General features: G+C 49.2%; 1 protein-coding gene across 1 annotated transcript; it reads left to right on the top strand.

The window, feature by feature from the left end:
- Nucleotides 1-998: 998 nt before the first annotated feature.
- On the top strand, nt 999-15,803 carry GASK1A (golgi associated kinase 1A). The gene is made up of 5 exons (XM_048951890.1): nt 999-1,869; nt 6,980-7,870; nt 12,023-12,145; nt 12,351-12,454; nt 12,585-15,803. Exons 1-5 carry the CDS (start codon nt 1,714-1,716, stop codon nt 12,793-12,795), a joined length of 1,485 nt encoding a protein of 494 aa, XP_048807847.1. The 5' UTR covers nt 999-1,713; the 3' UTR covers nt 12,796-15,803.
- The last annotated feature ends 8,004 nt before the right edge of the window (nt 15,804-23,807 follow it).

Genomic DNA, 23,807 nt, shown 5'->3' with positions numbered 1-23,807 from the left:
TGTGTACAGCAGTAGAAGTGCTGTCTCATGTTCAGAGGGAGCCTCCTGCATGCCACTTTCTGTGTCATTTCAGAGCCAGGTTTTGCTCTTTGAGAGGAAACTTGGCTGGAAAACCACACAATGCAAAAAGATCTGGCAGTGCCAGTGGGCAGCTGGCTTCACATGAGCCAGCAGTGTGCCCAGGCGGATGAGAAGACCAATGGCATCCGGGCTTGTATCAGAAATGCAGCCAGCAGGAGCAGGGATGGGAGACCTGATCGCTCTCTACAGCTGCCTGAAAGGAGGTGTGGTGAGGTGGGGGTCGGCTTCTTCTCCCAGGTAACAGCAATAGGATGAGGGGGAATGGCCTCAAGTTGTTCCAGAGGAGGTTCAGGTTGGATATGAGGAAGAATTTCTTCTCAGAGAGAGCAGTGAAGCAGTCATTGTCCCTGGAGGTGCTCAAGAACCGTGTGGATGTGGCACTGAGGGATGAGGTCAGCGGGGGGTGGGGGTGGGGGGTGTTGGCAGCTGGACTCAATGATCTTAGAGGGCTTTTCAAACCTTATGATTCTATGAGTGATTCTGTGATTCCATGAATTTGCAGGTGGTGTGACCAGGCCTGCAGCATCCTGCATCCCACCTCCTCCCACAGCAATGCCCCATGGACTCCTCAGGGCCACAAAGCTCAGGTAGAATGTGAACATATTTCATTTTTTTTTTTTCTTTTTGCACAGTGAACATTGTTAAAGAGCTTTTCCATGGGAAGTAGGAAGGTGTGGGAATGAGATCAAAATTTCCGAATGCTGAGGTTGGAGCATCTGTCTCTAGTTTCTGTGGATTTATCACTGCAGCTTCGCTGCTGATCCCTTATGTCTGCCTCCTGCAGCAGCCATCCATGCCTGTTCCAATGGCACCAGAGGGTGGTGGGCATGGAACGGGCTGCTCAGGGCAGTGGGCACAGCCCCAAGTGCCGGAGTTCAGGGAGCATTTGGACAGCACTGTCAAACATTGGGTTTGGGTTTTGGGTTGTGATGTGTGGATCTGGGAACTGGACTCAATGATCTTGTGGGTTCACTCCAACCTGAGATACTCTGTGATTCTGTGATTCTATGACTAATCATAGATTTTAGATTGTAGATCATAATACAAATGATGCCAATCAATCTCAATGGTGAGAGCACCAGAAATGGCCTTTAATGCATGAACTCCTTTTAAGTTGCTCAGAAATCTTCTTCCCGCCACTCCAGCTGTCAGTGTGGCTCTCTGCCATGATGCTATTGAACAGCAGCAGACACAGCTAGAAACCTTTGAAAGGTATTTTTGGGCACACACACACAGACGTGGGGCTCTCATTGCCAGGTGCAGTGCTGTGGGATCAGAGGGGTTGCCAGGCTCTGCCGCTCTGCCACTTGTCCCAGCACAGGGGCTCAGGAGCAGTTCATGTCACTTCACTCTTTACCTGCACCTCCTGGATCAAATCGGTCCTCTGTTTTTAAAAGAAAAAAAGGGAAAAAAAAGCAGCAAGAAGGGCTTTTATTGTGAAAAAGAGACTCTTCAAATGCCTGCTCCCCTCTTCCCAGCCTCTCTGCTCCCCCCACCGGGAGGTGGGTCCGGGCTGCTGCCGAGTTGGAAAACTGGCGGCCGGACTTGGCCAGGCGTCCTCAGCGCAGGGACTGCCGCCAGCCTGAAGGGCACGGGGCGGCAGCGCCTGGCCTGGCGCCGGGGGGACAGGGGATGTGGATCAGCCACCCAGATATTTTATATAGAAATAATGCAGTCTATATCCTGGTTCTCCACGGAACTGCTGCTGGGGAGCAGTGTCAGCCCAACGGTGACCGCGTGCAGCGAAGCCCACGAGGAGCAGCGAGCCGACAGACACTGCCAGCCATGGTAACATATGGGGGTCTCCTTGCCGAGCTGTGGGTGGGAGGAGGTGCAGAGCCTTTTCAGAGGCACCAACCCCATGGGATTCGATGCGAGGATGTCCCCCAGCTGACCCGTCTTTGGAGAAATTAGGAGGATTGGAGGGACCTCTCCCAGGGCTGGGACATGTAGGCGAGGCTCCAGCATGGGTCTGTCCTTGCCGATAGTATGGGGAGCGCACACAGCCAGTCGTGAGGATATCTGCAGACACAGTTCCTTGGGCTGAGGTGCTGCTATCAGGCACGGTGATGCGTTTTGCCTGGTGGTTTCATGGGAGAAAGAATATTTAATCAGAAGCAGTGAATCTCTGTGGCAGCGTTGCCTGTGTCACCTCGAGTCTCTAAGTCCCTGGAGCAGCATGACCAGGGGAGCTGGTGTGTCTGTTGGGCAGCAGTGCTGGTGTGTGTGTGTGTGTGTGTTTGTGCAGGGAGATGTGGCACTTGGCAGCGTCCATCCCACCACCACTTGCACACACTGATCTGAGTTTCCCAATTAATAGTCTTCAGCAAAAGGAAAAAAAGAACAAATGGGGAGGGTGTCGCACATCTAGGGATCAGAAGTGGCTCCTCCCCACAAAGGAAGAAGCAGGGCAGCTCTCCCCATGCCAGGCTCCCCCTGCAGCGCTGCCCTCCCTTCCAGCCTGCACTGTGCAGCCTTTCACAATGCGTGCCAGCTGCTGCTGTGGTCTCCGTGCTGGAGCAGGGCATTCACTTTCCACATGGATTTCCATTCTCCCTTTGCAAGAGCAGGTCTGATGATGCCACTGTTTCTTCTTGGTGAATTCCTGTATTGATTGATTTCACTTTTAATTGGCGTTTGATCTAGACTCTCGAATGCAGGTTAGTGACAGTGAAGGGGATTGATTTCCAGCTGTGCCTGAGCTGCTCATCCTGTTGCTTCATCTGTGCATAAACCCTAAGCAAGCCACACAGATGATTTCTGACTTCTTCCGGCTTCAAAATCTACCAGCAAGGAATTTCCAACAGCTCCATTGTTCTCCCGGCATGAGGCACTATGACCAAGAGGGGCTGACTGCATGTTATTACTGCTCTTGCAGAGCTGCCAGATGCCAGAATTGCCCCTCCTGCTTCACAGGCTCAGAGCTCTGCGGCTGCTCACCGTGCCCTAGGACAGTGCCCATTCATTCACCTGGTGAGGTCTGCTGGGAGAAGGGAAAGTGAGAAGCAGAGGCAAAGCCAGGCAGGGAGCAGATTCCTTTCCCTTTAATTTTCTGCATAGGAACTGAAGGAATGGTTTAAATTGAATGAAATTATTACTTTCCTGTATTTGAAGATGGGCATGTCTGAACAATTCTGTTTTCAATCTAGCCTGGGGCTGAATGGCCCCGCTGTCCCCCCACTCCTGGCTGCAGCTGTGGAATCCTACGAATGCACTCCTTTGCTCTCCAGGAAGAAAAAAATCCCTTGGAGCAAGCGAGAGGAGATGGAGCCAGCCTGCTCGCACTGCCTCCACCAAAATGCGCTCAGAGCATTCTGCAGCCAGTCTACGAAGGCTGAAAATCAAAAGAGGGTTGAAATTCACCCCAAGCTCAGCCACGGGGAAAATGTAACCCCCAATAAAACAAATAGAACTGGATCGGGTCCCAGAAATGTGTAAGAGAGGTTTGGCAGTTCTTCAGGCACTCATCAACAGGATTGGTAAGCTCACCAAGAGCAAGAAGGGAACAGAATTTGATTTCATGTTAATATATTCCTCCCTGTAGCCCATGTAGCTCAAAATGCTCTGCAAAAAGATGTCACTTTCCAGCACTTTTGCTCTTTGCTGCTATAATGCAGAAAGGAGCTGAACCAGCTCAACCCCACTGACGGTGAAGAGCCGAAGTCGGTGAGCAGCTCTGGAAGGAAGAAGCTTTGGGATCAGGGACATTGTGAGAACAGGGACTTGAGGTGGCCCCGGGTTCATTGCTGTTATTGCTGTCCTGTGTTTGGGCATGCTCAGAGAAATCAGCAATGCAGCTGAGTCCCATGCTGCAGCTGGACAGAAGTCATGAGGAACAAGGCTTCTGGGTCCTGCAAAATGTGAGGAAGAAAGAGCATTGTTCTCCACCAGAAGGAAACCAGCATGCAGAGCAGCGTGTGTGCAGGATTAGACACGGACAACCCCAGCATGCAGTCTGCAGGCTGCTGCCCTCCTCCAGAGCATCCTCTGTGCGGCTCCCACTGCACAAAGGCAGCACTGTTTGAGACGTGCGGGCACACGCGGCACAGATGTTGCACAAAGGCAAGCCACATCTGTTCTGCTGGGGAAGGGGCCCCTCTTGCTGCTTCCCCACGCACATGGGGAAGCCATCCTGTGTGCATCTGAGGTACAGCTGGAAGAGGAGGCAAGGAAAACCCAGCAGGCAGCGGCAGGCTCAAGCTTCAAACACTGTAAGTGGAGCATCCCAGAGACTGTTTTGCTGGTGGTGCTATGTGCTGACTCCTGGGATTAAATTAGTGGGAATATGAGTTGCACCATAGCATCAAGATGGAAAATGCCCTTTCCATCAATCATAGAACTGAACGTTTTGTGTGCCAGATGGAAAGGTTTGGCAGGACAGACCCAGCAACATGTGGCAGCAGATCCAGCATCCCTTTGCCCCTGGGTTGCTGTGGCCACTTTTGTACATCTGATGGGGTCCGAAGGGGGCTGGGGCTGCCTCAGAGCTGGTGGCTGTAATTCAAGAGCTGTCTTAGTAAAGCCTCACTTGGCAAGCTGTATATCTTCCCGGGGCAGGATGATATAGGAAGATACTTAGCACTTGAATCATGGGCTCTGCTGGGGATTTCTTTCAGCTCGTGCTCTGGTGAGAAAGGGATTTGGTCTCCTGGCTGCTGTGAGCTTTCCTTTTGATAAACTCATGCATTTTCCAACCATAACCAGAAGGATGGTGCTGTGCCATTCCTGGAGCAGATGCCATGTGGTGAATTGTGTGGATGTGCCCCTATCAGCCCCACATTCCTGGGCAGCTGTGATGAGTGCAAGGCTTTGCTGATTCTCCTGGGAGCGTGGGCTGTGGATGAGGATTTCTGGTGGCTGCTCAAGTGGTCTTTGTTAATTTGGTCACGGTGGGCTGCATTGTGGTTTATTTGGCAGACTCCAGAGGGGAGCGGGTATGAATCTCGCATTTAAAGGCCATGTATTTCTATGGCATCTTTTGTGGTTTTAAGGCTGTTTCTTACATTCCTGGATAATGAAGTTTTGGGTTTGTTTTTCTTTTCCTCCAAGCTCAACAAAGCCAATTTGATGCACTTTGGAAAGCAATTGAAAACAGGCTTCTCTGCTGCAAATTCCGCCAAGGTTCAGGCGCCCTGGGAACAAAGCATCAAGGATAAAATCCTCTGACCCACACTCAGAAAGTTTTTTATCCCTCCTGAAGGCCAGCCTGTGCCTTCAGGAACCCAGGTTGTGCTGTATGTTCATGTGATGCGTGAGCATTGCGACGTTGTTTGCTCCTTGGTGTCCTGGAATGAGCAGTACCTCTCTGAAGCCTTTTTATGGGCTTTTAGTTAGCTTGCCTGCTGGGAAATGTACCTAATTTCTAGAGAAGATGTGCTGCACTGTCAGTTTGTCAAGCTGGCAAAGTGGAACAGTATGTATGGTTTTCATTTCAGGCTGAATTGAAGCTATAGTTTCAAGTGCAGCATTTTTTACTGCATGAGCTTGGAGAAGTTCTCTTTAGAAAAGGATTTACCCATGGCTTGTAAATATAGCACCATTTCTGCAATGCTGTATCATCTAGGTTATTATTAAATTTGCAATATCGACTGCCAGAAATAACATATAGGATGTACTCACACTTTTTTTCCCTTATTACTGTCTTTGTAGCAGGGAAAACCAGGCTCTGCAAGCTGAGTAGGGAAAGGGCAATGGTGGTCCAGGCTCACACTGAAGGACTTCAGGCTTGACTGTAACTTGCAGTGCCTGAAGCAAACCTGCCCAGGGTGAGGATAAAGCAGTTTCAGGCAGTAAGGATGCTTCAACCACTCACTTTGCAAACCAACTTGACATTTTAAAGAAAGGATAATCATTACCATCCGTTTGGCTCCCTGTGACCAGCGATGCTTTCCCCCATTGGAATAAACAGGGTTTTTCCTATTGAACTTTCAGTGTTTCTCAAATGACTTCTGTGTGCACCATCAAGGGTGTGAATTTACGTCATTAAAGGCGGTCTTGGTGGCTGTGCACACACAAGGCTTTCCACACCATGAATGTATGAGTTCCCAAGCGCATTCATGAACATTGATGGCAGCACTTAAGGTCTGATTTTAGGAATGCAAAAAGCAGAGCTGTTGTTATTTGGGTTGTTTGGAGCAAGGCTCTGAAAAATACTCAGATGTGTGTGAGGTTTCTGAGAAACTCCTGTTTATTTTTGTCCTGTGTTTCTAACATGGATCTGGAGATTTATGGGAGGAGGCCAGTGTAAGCTGAGTGTAAGCAAAGCATTCCTGTCCTGAGAAGCTACGGATGCTCTATCTGTTGAGATGTTTAAGACCAGGCTGGATGGGGCTTTGGGCAACTTGGTCTAGTGGGAAGTGTTCCTGCTCATGGCAGGGGGGTGGAACTTAGTGGTCTTTAAGGTTCCTTCCAACCCAAACCATTCTGTGGTTCTTGTGTGCTGCCTTCTGGAAGACACTGGCTGCTGGCTCCCTCTCCTACAGCATTTCATCTCTTATTTTTTCAAGCTTTTACTCTTACAAACAATTCCTTATCCCTTCCTTGGCAGTGTATTGTCCCACCATGTTCTGCTGTGGATATGCTTGTACTTCCAAAATAAATAATTGCAAAGCAAAGAGGAACAAGGCCTTGTTCCCTACTTATTGTCTCAAGCCTCGTTGCTGAATTGCTGGGAAATGTCCCTGTAAAACAAATGGGTGGTGCTGGGCTGGAAAACAGAGACTTACAAAGTAGGCTGGCCATCAGCAAGGAGATGAGAGCTTGGTACCAACACAGGTCACAGCCAGCAGGGTGGCTTTTCAGCTGGTGCTGTGATACCTGCAATGGCTTTAGGGCAAAGCAGACCCAGTGGCTTAGTAATGCAGAAACTCCTGATGACTTTCTTCCTTCTGATCCACAGGCCCAACGACCGTGGAGAAGGACGGGGCTGAAGCACCCTTCCCTATTGGCTCTGCTAATCTTGTTGGCCCTGGCCCTGCTAGCACTCTCCTACCTCCCCTCTCCACCAAATGGGGAGCATGGCCGGGCCTCTTCGCCCCATGTGGCACCAGCGCCTCCAGCACCTGCATCACTCCTGCTGGCACCCCGGCCCCGGCGAGATGTGGCCATCACCCCATGTAGGGACCAGCCCCCCAGCCGGGGAGCAAAAAGACACAGGGGGAAAGGACGGTGGCTGAGGCAGTGGGGTGCCTCAATGCCTTCCCCTTGTGCGGATCAGCCATGCAGGTGGGGCGGCTCACCTCAGGAGGACAGGCTGTGTTTTGGTGAGACAGTCCCACCGTGGCTCTCAGAGGATGACATCCAGAAGATGGAGCTGCTGGCCCGTGGCCAAGTAGTCTCTAAACGCCGTGTGCCAGCCCATGGGCAGGTCCTGCGCATCCGTCTGCGTGCTGATGGCGACACCCAGCCTGCCAGTCCAGGGGAGGACTGTGGGGATGGGCGATGTGGGCTCATCAAGCGCTCCACAGACCTCTATGAGGTGGTGGCCTTCCACCTGGACAGGGTCTTAGGGCTGAACAGGAGCCTGCCCGCAGTGGCCCGCCGCTTCTCCAGCCCCATCCTACCCTACAGCTATACCAACGGTGTCCCCCGGCCCCTCATCTGGTGGGCACCTGACGTCCAGCACCTGGAGGACAGCAACAATGACCAGAACTCCTGTGCCCTGGGGTGGCTGCAGTATCAGGAGATGCTACGGTCCCACAGTGTGGCCCCGGTGGCAGGAGACACAGCCTGTGCAAGCATCCAGCGCGGTGAGTGGGGCCGCTTGGCGCTCTTCGACTTCCTCCTGCAGGTAGGGCTTGGGCGAGGGAAGCTGCCATTAACACTGCATGGGACACCAGGTCCTCCTGCACCTGGCCACAATTCTCTGTCCATCACATCTTTCTCTACTAGGGGTAGCACAGGAATTGTGTTTTCTTGGGTGAGAGTATCAAAGCATGAGCCAAAATATCACTGCTGAGGTATCACTTGGCACTTTCTGGGATGTCCCAAAGATCATAGAATCATAGAATACTTAGAGTTGGAAGGGACCTCTGAAAGCCATCTAATCCAATTCCCCTGCCATAAACAGGGACACCACAGCTAGATCAGGGTGTCCAGGGCCTGATCCAGCCTCACCTTGAAAGTCACTAGGGATGAAGCATCAACCACACCACTGGGCAACCTGTTCCAGCGCCTTCACCTTCCACACAACCCTGTCTCAGGTGGTGACTCTCACACATGACTTGGGCAAGCTTGTGGTGAGCAGCAGTAACCAGCAGAATTGAAAAACTGAAGAACATCTCCAAAACCTACACTGGTGCCTATCCCTGCCTTCGCACACTCAGCCACGAAGCAAACATGGCCTTTCAAGGAACATGGACACCTATGGAGAAGACACTGCTGAGTTTGGCTCTGGATGGTTGGGTTTGCCAGGCAAAATTCAAACCAAAGAGGAAATTTTTTCTGCTCAGCTCCAGGGATTTTAACACGTAGTGAATCCTCCAGGCTTCAAGCCCAGGCAAAGTCCCTCTGACAACAAAAAGAAAATCCCTGCTACCTTTCCTTCATCTCTCCATCACAGTGCAGCACAAGAAGGCACAAGTCTATTTTTTCTTTTCAGAGTAGGCTGTCTTTAAACAAAAAAATACATTTTTCGTGCTCATAAAGTGTGCATTTTCTGGAGGCTTTAGTTTCATAATTGCTGGCTTTTTAGAGGATATGAATGTCTGCTCTCGTGTGGTACAGCTTCATCCCAGTGTGGCTTCCTTTGCTGTGCATCATGTGGGTGCTGCAGTGGCTCAGGACAGGGCACTGCTTGGTGAAGGCAGCATCCCCTGCACCAGCCCTGGGGCTTCCATGTGCTTGTTTCAGAGATGTGCTGCATGGGGGTCAGCACTCACACAGCTTTGTTTGGTAGTGCCTTTTCCTCCTCTTCTTCTTCCTTAGAGTGAACAGTGTCTCATCTTCTGTCTGGAAAATCATAGCCTGTGCTGTGAGAGATTACTGCATGTCACAGGCAGTTGTCACGTATTATGGGGCAACCTTGAGGAGGCAAAAGGGATTGCTATGGAAAGAAGACCTGTTCAGGCACCTCACAGCTGCAACTTCAATTAGTGGACAAGGGCAAACTATCTGAAAGGGCAATTATATATATAGATACATACATTAAAAAAAAAAAAAAAAGGCAGAAAAAAGAGAAAAAAGATGATTAAATGTGTGCTTTCGTTACTCTTTTTTTTTCTCTTTTTTTTCCACACTCTGACCATTAATCTTTATAACATCAGACTGTGGCTGGCAGAGAAGGAGCAGTCGTGGCTGGGCTTGGGAGTATTTTAGATGAAACAGCCAAACAAATGGGAAGATTAACCAACTCCTTTCCCTTCCCCAGGCCCAAATCCTATTGAGCACAGTGGAAAAGCTGAGTCTTCAGAAGCAAAAGCCATCCAGTTTTAAGGAAAATTTCCCTCAGAGGGCTGAAAGAGTGAAATGATATATCAAAGAGCAATCCACAAATTTTTGCTTAATAGCTCCAATGGAATCCTCCCATGTGGAAAAATCACACAAAGAGGCACAAAGCCAGCAGATGCTGTAGAAAAGAAATTACATCTTTCAGAAATGGCTCTAGCATCCTGCAGTACATGCTGGAGAGTGGGAAGCCATGAGCTTTGAACACTCCCATGCAGCCCTCAACCACGCATTGAGATCTTTGTTGTCTTCTCGAAGGTTTTAGAATTTGACTTCTTCCCATCTGTTCTCCCTCTGTGTTTCAGAGCTTTTTGCTGAAAACAGGGAATGTAGAAACTCGGGACTTGATCCAAATGCTGTGGTAGTGGCCATAAATGTCTCCAGGGCTCTGCAAGTCCAGGAGTCTTGCACATGGTTCCCCCTGGCCTTCTTCTCTTTCTGGTGATGCAAGAGTTACTCAGACTTGCCAGTGCTCTACTTGAGAGCTCCAGCAATCGCAGATTACATTTGATAAATACCTTCCCCTCAAGGCTGCACAAGCAAAGTCCTGGTCCTTTCCTTTTTTTTTCCCTCCCTATACCCAGCAGAAAGACAAAAAAAAAAGACAAATGCCTGGTGCTTCATCACCTGTTCAACACCCAGACTACTTTGCTGACTCCTCCAGGATGCAGTGGTCCTGGTGGGCCCATCTTCTTCCTGGTGATGGCTGCCCCTCTGTTATGGGCTTTTCTATGGCAATTTTCCCTTTCCTCTCCTATCAGGAAGCTGGAAGTGGTGGCTCTTGGTGCTGGGAGAAGTGGTCCCCATCCCAGCCAAACCTGGAATCAAAGAGAAACTTAAATCAAAGGTGCTTGTAACAGATCTTGAACTGAGCAGATGAGAGAAGGTATGACTGATGTATCTGTGTTACAGCAGCAGGACCTGATGCACCCTTTGCGAGCGTCATTTGGATGTGAACGTAAGTGACACAGGGAAAGCTGCTGGGGTACAGCTGGTCAGAACTTTGGAGGTGCTCTAACTGTGCCACTACCCAGCTGGTCCATCTCTCAGGGCATATCTGGGACACCAGAATCAGCCTCCACCATACACCTCGTGAGTCTGGCACCAAATGTCCTTGGTTTCTGATGTCCACGGGGGACTGGAGGTGGCTGGGACAGGGCAGAGCCCCACTCTGTGCATGCTGTTCCCATCTCTCTTCTCCTGGGCTTTCTTCAGGCGCACTCCAACTTGACTCCCTGCCTCCAGCTGCTGGGAGTGCTGACAAACTTCAGAGGGGTGCTCGGGAAGTACTGACTCACCACCACCACCATAACCACAGCATCCTTACCGCAATGTCTCCTTCTCCTTCTTGGCGTCTTGGACTCAGGATTTCCACACCCTGGTGGCTTTTGCACAACCATGCTGGTTTGTTGGGAATTTGGCCCAAAACTTCAAAACTTTGGCCCCAACCATAACTATCGTGGGCTTCTGTGTGGTGCCTCCAGGTCTGTGCAGAGCTTGCTTCTCCCTGATACATGAGTGCATTTAATGTCTGCATAAATCATCCCAGACTGTCCTCACCTTCTGTGCAGACTATTATTCTGCTATGAAAGAAAACAACACCGCGGGCAAGAGAAATTGGTGTGCTGAGCTTTTTAGTATATGGACAAAGGAAATGTATGGAAGAAATGTGATGTTTTCTTTCATTTCAATGTGTTTCATGTCAAAGGGAACTTTAGCACTTTAATGGGTAGCTCTCCCAGTGGAGAAATGCTGACTGGAGTGCTTCATTAAACGTCAGGAAATAAAGGGATTTGTTAAGGATCTCTGGAGTGGGACTAATCTGTTTCTTGCAGGGTTATGGAAGTAATAGCCATGGAAAACAAACCTTGCACTTCCTGTGGCATCCTCCCCAATGCATAGCTGTGTTTCCTACTGGGCTCTGTCTCAAAGCACAACTTTGTTAAATTTTACTAATTATCAGATGAGATGAGCAGGTACCACTTGTAAGTTGCTCACCCTTGGCAGTCTACAGCTCTGCAGCTGCTTCAGGAGCCTCTGTGCATGCTGAGCCCTGGCTCAACACCAGCCGTCTCAACAAACTTTGTGCTGCAGCTGGGCTGCTTGCTGCTGAACTTGCCTTGCTTCACAGCCTTGACGTGTCTTATTGAAGTTATTTTGCATTCCCCTTTACATAGCCCTTCCTTTCATTTCAGCTGCAAGCATAGCCCACTCGGTCTGTGCAGCACGTGGTGCTGAACTCCAACAGGAAAACTTGTCACTGTCACCTCTGTCAGGCTCCTCTCCAGTCCCAAGGCATTTTGCAAGTCTCAGCTTCTGGGTGCTTCCCTGTCTCTCTCATGCACTGGTGTAAGCAGCTTTTCTACTTAATGACCACCTAGGATCCTTAAAAACATGTTATTTCCATCTGAACAAGAAAATCTCCTTGTGAGAAACACTTTGGACCTGCCCATGCAGGGCATCTGCTCCCACTGAGGACCCCAAATATCTCCCACAGGTTCATGACCGCCTGGACCGATATTGCTGTGGATTCGAGCCTGACGCCTCCGAGCCCTGTGTGGAGGAGATGCTCCATGAAAAGTGTCGAAACCCATCCGAGTTGTTCCTGGTGCACATCCTGGTACGTCCCCAGCCCCTGTGATCCCTTTCTGCTGCCCATGTCCCAGAGGTTGCTCTGGACAAAATATCAGATCCCTGGGCGGTGCTGGCAGCTGCAGATCCCACCGGTTCTCAGGGTTACTCAGTGCATTAAAAAGCCAGCCTAAAACACTAGGCTGATGACTCCCCATGGTAGGCAAGCTTCTCCTTCCCACCTCTGCTGGCAGGTCCGGAGGAGCGCTCCGTCCCAGCTGGTGTTTATCGACAACGCAGGCCGGCCACAGCAACCAGAGTCAAAGCTCAACTTCAGGCTGCTGCAGGGCATAGACAGGTGAGATGGGCAGTGCGTGAGCACTTGGTGGGGTATCTCCTCCCTACCTTCCTGTTTCTCATGTGCAGGCTTTGATGATTTCTGGGTCAGTGTACCTGATGGCAGACTCCATCTCTGTTCATCATTTCAGCTTTCCAGAGACAGCTGTGGCCACACTGAGGTCGGGCTGCCTGACCCACAGGCTGCTGAAGTCGCTGTACAGGGACCAGGAGCTGTGGGAGAGCCAGGGAGGTGCTGCAGGGCTGTGGCCTCTGCTGCAGGTCCTGGAGAGGCGGGGACAAATCCTGCTGCGGTACCTCCAGGAGCACAACCTGACTGTGGTGAGGGACACCCTGCGCTGAGCCCTGCAGGTCTGCAAAGTGGAACTGAATGTGGGTTCTTGCTTCTCCAAAAGGTGTCTTTTTATTAACCCCTGTTAGTGGGATGTCCTGGGAAAGGACAAGGGGTTGTGGGGTGTAGGAAAGAGGAAGAGGAGACTTTCTGAAACAACCAACAGATGTTTGGAAAGGCATTAAGCAAGATTTATCACACAATCTGCTCAACGTGGAGTTTTCAAAGAAGGAGAACATCTGTGAGATTTTGGATGTTCCCAAAATAACAAAAGTAGAGACTCTGGAGTGGTGTGGGGAAAAGCAGAGTGAACCCTAATAATCAAGGACAAGTCCCCAGAGCTGAGCTCTGCCTTCTCCCATGGTGAAGGTGACGTATGCCTATGTCTGCATTAAGCTTTCTCTAAGGCTTGCAGATAAATCTTACCAAACACCCAGGAAACCTTCGACAGAAAGCAACCAAGTGCAAAACGCCATCTGAGGATGCTGATAACAAAAGAGAGCCTGCCCCCCCTTTATCATATCTTCCAGCATTGCCCACCAGTCGAGCAGTATATACATTGATACAATAGTCAGGATTGAGAGCCCTGAATGAAGTAGAGGAGACCATCAGCGGTGCCTCTGCACGCTGCTGCCCTGTTGCCCTTGAGCTGGAGAAAGTGTCCACCCGTGCAGCCAGAGAGGCAGAAAGCAGGCACTCACACTGCTCCTCTTGCATCCATCTCAGCAGTGTGTCAGGTTTAGAGCCTTCCAGGGGATACTTTTGTAGCCGTGCTGATAAGTGTAGGCAATTACCTTTTCCTCTTGCTTAAGAGAAGATGAAGTGAGGCTGGAGTGACATTAATCAGTGAGCGTGAGTGCTCTCAGAAAGCACTGGTATTAGCCTTGCCTGCACCTCAGCATCCTGAACGCTTTGCTGTGGTCCTGCCCTGGTGCTGGCAAGGGAAAACCTATCTGCCATCATCATCTCCTCCTCTGCCAGGGTGGCCTGCATGAGAATTCATTCTGAGGAGGTTTGTAAGAATGGAGGAGAACAAAATAACTCATCCTGGGTCCAAAATGTCTCATCCATCATAATAAATGAGATTGATAATCATCAAATCGTAGAATCACTAAGGCTGGAATCATTAAGGTTGGAAAAGAGAAGATCACCTACCACCACCACGCCCACTCAATTATGTCCCTCAGTGCCACATCCACGCGGTCCTTCAACACCTCCAGGGACGGTGACTGCACCACCTCCCTGGGCAGCCTGTGCCACTGCCTCACTGCTCTTTCTCAGAAGAAATTCTCCTCATATCCAACCTGAACCTCTGCTGGTGCAACTTGAAGCAATTCTCTCTCATCCTATCGCTGTTAGAACAGCTGGGAGCAGAGGCTGACCCCCACCTCACCACAGCCAGCTGTAGGTCTCCCCTGAGCCTCCTCTTCTCCAGGCTGAACAACCCCAGCTCCCTTGTGCTCCAGACCTTCACAGCTTCATTGCGCTTCTTTGAGCATAATAAACATAATGCAATGGAACATAATGAAATCCAGAAAACACACCATGGTAAGCTCCATGGTAGCTGTGGCATTAGTTTGGATGTGTAGCATTAGTCATAGTCATTAAAATGAGAAACTTCACTAAAAGAGAGTTTGTCATCCCATGCAAATCGAGTTCTCAGCAAGGAGAGAGGGGAAGGAGGGGTGACGCACAGTGGCTAAAGCTGTTTGCTTTTCTGAGCTGAGCGGCAGCCTTTATTGTGCTTCTGATTGCATCGGCTTGACCTTAGCATTGCATGAGATACTGGGGATCTTTCTAGCTTTTTGGCATTTCCTTACCTGTAACATGAGTTTGCTGGCTTAACAGCAAACATTAGAGATATGGGAACATCTGTGAGCCTTTATGTACCTGAATCAAAATTCGTATATCTGCCCAGTATGTACAAACAAGCTCTCCTGTGACCCCAGGCATGAACACCCAGTAACATTGGCACAAGCATCCCCCAAAAGCATGCCACCTGGAAAAACAGAGCAGGAGTGCCTGTGGAAGAAGGAAAGCTTCTCCAGAAGGCCTTCTTGCAGCATTTGCAGGCTGCTACTTGACCTGCCCATTGCAGCCATAAGACACCAAATCCTTCCACCTTTGCAGATCTTGCTGAGCATCCTGAGCACCCACTGAGAACCATGAGATCCCTGCTCATGTAAAGGCATACACACAATCAGAAGGCTGGAAGCCCTGTAAGCTCAGCCCTGTGCAAATGTATTGTTAAATCACTGGATATAAAAATAACCCGCCTTTCAGAAAGCAATTTATTTGTGCTTTAGGTACTTGCTTAAATATTTATGTGGAAAAGGAAAAAAAAAACACCTCTCTGACATAAGAATATCATTGTAGCAATGGCTTTAAGATTAATGGAAGCAAATTAGCCTGACGTTTTATTTACGTCCAGCAAAGAAATAGATAAACTCTCCTCGTGATGGATTTTCTTCATTAGTGGAGAGAATGCCTAAAGTAAGATTTCAACATTGTTTCCGTCAAGTGGTTGGACAAACGGTTTATCAAAAGAGTGTAAAATTGTCGGGAAATGGAGCAGATTAATGACCAGTGGAGGGGAGATCATGGAATTTATGACATAAGTAGCAGCATCACTGGAGCCTAGGAAGCAGCTTATTAGATAAGCAACGTATGCCTCCACGCACAACCTGAAGGCTTCGCCGGCATACAGCAGATTTACGGCTTATAGAAAAAAAGGGGCTGAAACAGTGAGGCAGTGCTTGGTTTTTACCTGGTGCTTGGGTGAAATATCCCCATAAAACCCCGTGTCTGCTCACAAGCGTGGCTGCCCCAACCGAGCTCATGGGCAAAGCATCAGAACTCATTTTTGTGTCTGAATGACTGACACAAGGCACTGTCCCCAGGGGTTTTTCTGGAAGTGGGTGCCCTGCTCTGTCAGGGTCTGAGTGCAGGCAGTTCTGTGCCTTGCTGGGAGTTATGGTGGGCTTCACCCCCAATTTTGGCTCCCCAGGGAAAACCCTCCTTCACTGCGGTAGGGCTGCCAGTTGTTTTACTCCCTTGCTAGATCTCGTGAACATATTATTTCTCCCCAATTAAAAACCTCTTAGGCTTTAGGGAAAATAACCTTGTCTTTGAGCCTGTGCAGCAATAACACTGTCCACAACTTATTTTGAAGGGTTTGGAAGCTATTACAGCAGTAATAGTAATACCAGTAACAACAACATCATCTAGGACGTTGCCGGTCTTTTGATTCCTCTAAAAAAATCCCACAGCACTGAAGGTTCATGGATCCCATACGGCTCCTCCACCAGTTGTCTCTGGAATGATAATTAGCTGTCACATTAGGCAAGCAGGGGAAAGGAAATTGTGAAGCAGTCCCTTCCCCACAGTGGCCCATAGCCACAGCCCACAGGCATGTGCTCAGGTCGGCCCGATGCACAGGAGGGGCTTTGGTGTAAGAATGCCTAAGAAAGTCCAGGTTAAATGGTGCCATAAATCTCCAAGGTTTGTCTCCAGCAGGTGGCATGGATCCAAATATAGAACCATCTAGGTTGGAGAAGACCTTCAAGACCACCGAGTCCAACCATTAACCTGAACTACATGTCCCATCACTAAACTATGTTTCTTACTTTCACATCCACACATCTCTCCAGTATTCACAAGGATGGGGACTTCACCAACTCTTTATCCAAATATTATCTGAAACACATCCAGAAGACGAGTTCTCTGTACTCTGACCTTCTTACCACACCTACTGTGCTTCTTTTTGTTTGCCTTTCCATTGTGCCTTCCCTTTGCCACTGCAAAAGCAGGCTGATGGATGAATACAGCTGTGCAATCACCACCAGAGCTGGCAGCTGGAAATATGAATCAGAAGCAGTTTTTCCAGAGAAGGAATAGTCTATAAGGGTCCACGTTTGCATTTCCAGAAACTGGGATCATCTCCCTGACTCACTTTGCAGATGTGGATTAAGGAATATCCTAAACACACAGGCATTACTGATGAAGTGATGAAACAACCCCTGTACTGAGGCTTTTATGAGGTGGACTGTGTGTGTGTGGACAAGCTGCATGTCACACAGACACCTGTGGGTTTTTTCTACCCAACCAGCTCTTGCAGGGTTGTTTTGGCCCACACCTCAAGCCTCTTGCTTGAGGTCCTCAATTGGATGTCTTCATGGCTCTGTCTGGGTCAAAAACCTTGAATGGTGTGAAGGCAAAGCTCCCCAGAACTCATTCTCTGGGGCTATTTTGACTTCCCTTTCTCCTTCCTAAAACTCCAGCTGCCTTTCAGTATTGTGGGACTGATGGAGATTAGCAGAAGCCTCCAGTGCACAGGCTACAAGGCCACTCCATCAACACTGACATTAACTCCTATTTCATCTAGTAACTATTTTCATTGCTAGTCCTTCTCATTTCTTGTGATCTGTGATATCCAGGCACCGTAGGGACTTGTGTTACCTGTGGCATATCTACCACAAACGACAAGCAGGAGGCAGGGAAGAGAAGTCTGATCTTTCCCTCGGTTCATGAGCTCTTGCCTCCCTCTCACTTTTTGCATAAGGATTTTGCTTGACAGTTCTGTGGTTTGTCACTGACTGCCCAGCAGTGCTTCCCCAGCCGTGTGTGTGCTGCTGGCTGAACTGCCTGCAACTGCAGGCACGGGAACAGCTCTTCCACTCCTGCTTTTTGGGCAGATTTTGTTCCGTTTGATTTTTTTTCTTTTCCCCATATCCACAATTAGTGTAATGGGACACAGTGGCACAGGCTTTGCTGTGAGTATTTATGCAGGTGTTGGATTTTAATTGACCATCCTGGCTGCATCACGTAAGCCCCAGGGCTGATTATGTACATAAACAAATGAATTTTTTATTGCTTTGACCTCTCCTGAAACAAGTTCTTGGCTCCTCTGAATTAAATACATTAAAAAAATGGATCTGTTAAGCCAAGCAGCAGATTTGGGTTTCTAGAAAGTGCTGACAGGATACCAGGAGGCTGAGATTTCAATAATTGGAGCAAAGCTTCTTAAATAGTTTTTATTCAGTTCAGCAGGGTCTGCCAGTTCTGCTTCTTGCCCAGAGCAAATAGCCTGGGAGCAGGGAAGTGGCAAGTATATATATTCAGGATAAAGAGCCTCAGCCTACATTCCCTTGGCACTGGGAGGGAAGTGATGGTTCAGTGTGTGTCTTGTGAGAGAAATTTGGAATCACATGGGAAGGCACAAATAAGAATAAAGAAAGAGCTCATGCTTACCACTTAAACTGAAATTGAAAGCCAAAGTTGCAAAGATCAGGGAACTCTTTATCCTCGTTGCTCCCAGTGAAGGCCAGTGCAATGTGCTGAGGAGCAGCTCAGGGGCAGGCTGTCACATCTGGCAGGCAATCCCTGCTCGTCTCAAGCACTGGAGCGCAGCCCTTCCTGCCCCTGCTTTGCCCTTCCTCCTTGTCATCCTCAGCTGTTCAGAAGGATGTGGAAACTTGGTGTGAGTGTTTCCAAATGGTTGGGGTCCAGCTGGGGGGTGAGGATGGGGTACAGCACAGCTCTTTCTGTATCCAGATAAATGACATTCGTTCTTCGGGAAAGTCAGGGCCTTTAGCAACCCTGTTGGCCTCACCAATGTCAAGCATGCAGATATGTCCACAGCATATGGGAAAAGGAGCTGCACAAGTCTGCTCTGCTCTACTGGTACAGCTACTTTGCTGTCACAGGCGAGTGAGTTGCTGCCACCAACAGCTGGGAAGCTTTGCAGGGTGCTGGTGCAAGCAGCCATCCCCAACCTCCATCATCTCCAACTCTATTTCATCACAGGGCCTAAGAAACAAGCTTCCCAAGCTCACAAACTCATATTTTTTTCCCTTACAAGGAGGAAGTTTACAGCAGGGTCAGCCTGATTCAGGAGTTCCCATCTCCCAGCTAGCCTGAGCCCAGAGAAAAGCAGTTTCCATGCTGCAGTTGAACAAAAGCACACACACAAACAATGAACTTCAGACAGTGTTTTATTTGCAGAGCAAACACAAGGCGAGAAGCCAGCACTTTCCCTGCCTGGATGCTGGGAGCTGCAGATGCTTGGCTGGAGAGCAGTAAGGACCGGCTTCAGCACCAGCCTCAACCTGCTTTTTCTGCATGACAGCTGATTTTGTAGCAGGGCTGGTGTCTGAGTGTGAAGCACCAGAAGGGCTAGTGCCAGTTGATGGGAGGAGGTCGAGCCTGGAAAGGGATCCCAGTGTGAGCTAAGAAAGGTTTGGTTCGGGGGGAAGGGAACTTTTGTAATGACATCAGAAGCTGAGGTGCAATTAAAATGGTGTTTGCTTGTAAGGGAGCGAAGGGAAATTGCTGCTGCAGTAAGACAGCTTAGGAGGCAACTTGAAGAAATGCTTTCACTGTGATTCCCCAGCTCTGGTGTTATCTGTGTCAAAATCTAATAAAATGTGGATGTTCCTGAAGCAAACAGCTTTTAAGACTTCAGAGATCCAGGCTTATAGCAGCTGAGAGAGACTACAGCTGTAATTCTTTGGTCTTAAGTAAAAACATTAGTCATTACCTCCAACTGAGCTGAATCATTGATTCCATAAAACCCATGTTTTAACAGTCATCAATCGCAGATGATGGGCTGCTGCCCAAAGCTGGAGGCTCAGTAGGGACAACCTCATGGGGACAGTCGATTCCTGCACGTGCAATTGTCTCACCATACATTTCCAGCACTAACATGAAGAGCAGCTTCCCTTGCCAGCCTCCACATGGCTGGAAAATGAGGCTGAGGCAGGCAATGTGGAGTCACATTCTGCTGCCTCCACCGGCCCCACAGTGGCCTTCGTGGCCTGTTGCCTCCACCAGCCCCACACACACCACACCGGAGCCCCACAGGGGTGCTGGTACTGCCCAGGAGTCAGAGAGAGCAAAGAGGACTGAGCTTTGAGTCAGTCCCTCCAAAATGCTCTCGCTCCCTTTACGCGTGTGGGGATGACAGGCAGCCACAGGGCTGATGGATGGTGCAAGCAGAGGCGTTGTTGATGTGAGTACCTGCAGGGATGTGGGCAATGAAGTCATTTCTCTGTCTTTGCAGAGCTGCAGCCTTGAAGGTTGTCTCCTTTATTCTGTGGGGACCACAGGATGCAAAAAACAGATGCCATCTGTCCACTGCGCCTTGTAAATCAGTTTTTAATCATGCTGGGGAGAAGGCTGTCTGCTGCCGCTGTTGCTAACCAGGTCTACAGGAGTTACTCTGTGAAATTTACATTTCTGAGATGGCTCAGGGATCAGGGCTCCATCCCTAGGAAGCTGAAATGCAATCTCTCCGTCTCTCACTGATTTTCTGCCCTGTTGTGGGAAACCACTGGGGTGATGCCCACAGTGAACAGGCAGGGGTAGCGCTGGTTGTACATCCAGGCTGAGCTCCCACAGTCCCAGACCCCTCACCTCTGGTTACATCTGCTCTTCCCATCGCTCACACCCCACACGGGGAAGGGCAGCTCTGCTTCACTAAGAGCTGGATACCCCTGTGCCATGGGTCCTGAGGTGCTCAGGGGACTGGGATGGAGGCTGGCTGGAGGGCTGTGTCAGGGGTTGCTATTCATTGCTTTGGGTTACAGTGGATCATGCAGGAAGAGGCCATAGAGACGTGGCACAGTGCTGTGCTGTCTGATCATGTACAACCCTGATGTGATTCTTAAAATGAGCGTGGTGACACTAAAGCAGGCTGCTGAGGATGTTTGAAAACATTCTGAGCTGTCCTTATTCCCATCTTTTTCAGACATTATGTTTGGAACAACCATTGCCAGTGCTATTGGGAAGCTGAAAGTGTGCCTTTTTGTGAGTGAAGAATCAATGACTTGCTGGCTTCTTCCCAATGCCGTTAAATCAAATTGTTTTATTAAAAAGGCAACGTCTTCAGAGAACCACTGTGCCCTTGGTTAGCTGTCTCACATGGATTTATTTTTAAGCAAAGAACTTATCAAGGCCTTTGGAGATGTGGCCATCGGCTTTGACCCATGCAGATGCTCTCTAAGGTGCCGTCAGCATCTTCTGCCAGGCTGCAGGAGCAAATTGCAGCTGCACCACCACCAAGAGATGTCCCTGCTTTGACGCACCCATGGAGGGTGAGGAAATGGGGGTCCTCACAAGATGCTGAGAGGAAGATGCTTTGGATTCTGGCCAGGGCTCCATAAAGGGGGATGAGGCACTTGTTGCCCAGCCACTGCAGCTGAGTGCAACAAAGCAAGTTCTTTTAAACAGTTCTCATAGGTTGTTTTTTGCCTCTGTATGGGAACTGCTGAGTCACGGCCTGAACCTCTGATTGATCACCTGAGGCGAGCACTGAGTCAGCCAGAGGAGCACAGGTGAAGGCAATTCAGCTGTGCTGCAGGAAGGGGTGGAGGCAGGCTGCATCCTTCCTAGACCTATTTAAGAGCTGGCTACTAGTGGGGAAGGATCTCTTCTGGAGATTGCCTCTGCTGGTGTTTTGTGGGTGAGCCCAGGATAGGGGTAAGCCTTCTATTTATCCTCTTTTGTTATCGTAGTCTGCTTTGCCTAACTCTCTTGTTTATTTTGTGATTATAGCATCCTAATAGTCTCTGATTATACAGCCTCTCACCAGTTTCCTCATCCCAGCTCTGTTCCCAAGACCTATGGGTGGGGGAGCCTGTCCAGACCCCGCACCAAAGGGTATGGGGTGCTAGGGCCCAAAATAGAGCAGGATGGGGTAATTCCAACACAACATTACTGGAGATTGGGGAGTGAGGACCAAGGTTGGCTTTATCCAAATATCCCTGATGAGATCCTTCTCCAGCAGCCCTGCTGATAAGCACATTCATTTCTCCCTTTGTTCTCTGGCTGAAAAAGCAGAGAATTTCAAAACAAAACACTGCTGAGAAAAAAAAAAAATCATTGGTCTCCTGAGACACAAATCACAGCTACAACCCCATGTCAGGAGTATGGAAACAGTCTTTCTATGTGTTGTAGGAGGCTTGACAAGTGGGAAAATATTTCTCAGCTGAGCATTCTCCCTCTGGTCTGGATTAATAACTTGGCTCTGGTTTTAGGTAGAAATTTCTCCCCTCCCTGTAACAAATACATTTTAAAATGCAAGTAGCCAGAGAAAAAGTATTTACTGGCTGTGTGTTTTGTGCTGCATTCCTTCCCTACATAAAGCATTCCTCTTTTAAAAGCGCTTTAGCTCTTCATGGCTTTTCTTCTTCAGAATTTACAGTGGTGCCTGCACTGGAATATGCGGGGAATTCAGATTTCAAGGTGTAGCTTAGTGTATGGATTGGATCAGCTGGAGCTGCCACATGGAGTTAACTGAGGAGGAAGCAGCCCCCAGCTCAGAGACCAGCCTGGGTGTCTGGCCAGTGCCCAGTGGGAGCCACTGCCCTGTTCCAGCCCTTGAGCATCACCTCAGGGTCTGCTGAGACACAGTTTGAGGAATGGAAAAACACAGTGAGCCCAAGCAGCAGCGCCTTCCTCTGAAGTCCTGGCATTGCAGATGGGGGTCCTTCCTCAGCTGAATTGAAAAATTAATTATCCCAATCAGGGAGCTTCAGAGTTAAGTCACAAATTGATCCCTTTCACAGTCAGCTTCCAATATGCCCCTCTAGAGAGAGCCTTTTTAAATGAAGCGATGCCCAGAGAGTATCTCACACTGCAGAGCCCTGCCTGGACCTGGCCCAGCAAGTCTGGCTGTGCCTGAGTGCATTGCATGGCTTTCTGCTTTGGTCTTCTTCCCGGTGAGCAGTTGTATTCAATGGACAGATTTTTGTTTATTCCTCTGCAACCTGCATGGCTATTTACATGAACGCAAAGAGTGTGACAAAAGCTATCAAGGCAGAAAAGGGAGGGGAAAAAAAAAAAAGAAAAAGATGCCTGGTTCTGCAATTGGATGCACTGACTACACCTGCTTGCATTGTGGCAGGTCTTGGCGTTTTGCTCCTGAAATTGATGCTTCCATGCTGTTGGTAACTCTTTCAGAAAAATTAGCAAGATGATATGGGACTGGCTTTGCAGGCTCCTTCCACCCAGCACAGAGCATTTCCAAATGAGTCACTCATCTTGCCCAGGGCAGCACTAACTGAGGTGCGCTACTGCTGTGCCTGTATCGTTTTCTTCTTTTCCCCCTGAGACATGACTGCTTTAATAGGCAACTGAAAAAGCAGGGCCAAAATCCTTGCCTAGGATTTTGTGGCTTGATTGTGCACAGCGCTCACCTAAGCAGCCTTCGTCCTAGTTAATAATAAGGAAGAATCCAACTGACCATGAATATGCTCTGCTCTGGTTTTTAGGAGCTAAGCAGGATTATCAGCTGTACCCACACGGGTGAAGCCTCACAGAGCTGCTCATGTTCCTGGTGCAATGTGTGAACATTAACAATCACACAGTGCTTCTTGAAAGCATTTGTGGGCTGCTCAGTTCAAGCTCCTTGGAAGAGGAGCTGAAGGCTGTGCTGTGCTTTGTGCCATGGCCCACCTCAGCTCTTATCCGAGAGCAAGGGTGCTCGGCAAGGGTGCAGAATCATGGCCATGAGAAACCCTGAGTTTCTGAATCAGAGCATGCTTAAAATGGGTCCTATTTCCAGGAGGTGATGGTGCCTATAAGGAGAACATACACCATAGAGGATGAAGCCAACTGTTCCTCGGCAGAGCTTGCTTTCACACTCAAGCTTTGCAGCATGCTTTTGGGGAGAAAGGCTCCCCTCAGATTCCCACAACACCTCTGCAATGCAGGTGGGGGCCCTCATATTCTCACTGAAGGACATCCAGTGGGAGTTGCAGCCATCCCTCTGGCCTGGCAAAAGGAAAATGGTCTGAATGAAACACCATTTAATCAGAAAGTACCTTCTGTCCCCTCAGGAATTATTGAAAAATATGCTTCAAAACTAATTTTCAGAGGAAAGCTGGCACCTGAATTCAAATTTTCAATTAATATCGTGATTATCTCTCTACCAGACCTTTGCAGGAGAGAGTGAGGGAGGAAAAATTGCCAGAGAAACAAAGCATTTCCCACAGGAGCAGCCAGGATGTGCAGTCATGGTGAG

This window comes from Lagopus muta, chromosome 7, assembly GCF_023343835.1.
Source record: "Lagopus muta isolate bLagMut1 chromosome 7, bLagMut1 primary, whole genome shotgun sequence".
Taxonomy (NCBI): domain Eukaryota; kingdom Metazoa; phylum Chordata; class Aves; order Galliformes; family Phasianidae; genus Lagopus; species Lagopus muta.
Note: the sequence above shows the minus strand (reverse complement) of the source record. Positions and strands in the feature narration are given on the sequence as shown.

Excerpts from the sequence above, each read along its gene's own strand:
- GASK1A (XM_048951890.1), top strand. The coding sequence starts at position 1,714 with ATGTGGATCAGCCACCCAGATATTTTATATAGAAATAATGCAGTCTAT. Across the intron at positions 12,146-12,350 it reads TGTTCCTGGTGCACATCCTG|GTCCGGAGGAGCGCTCCGTC; the intron begins GTACGTCCCCAG and ends CTCTGCTGGCAG. Across the intron at positions 12,455-12,584 it reads CTGCTGCAGGGCATAGACAG|CTTTCCAGAGACAGCTGTGG; the intron begins GTGAGATGGGCA and ends TCATCATTTCAG.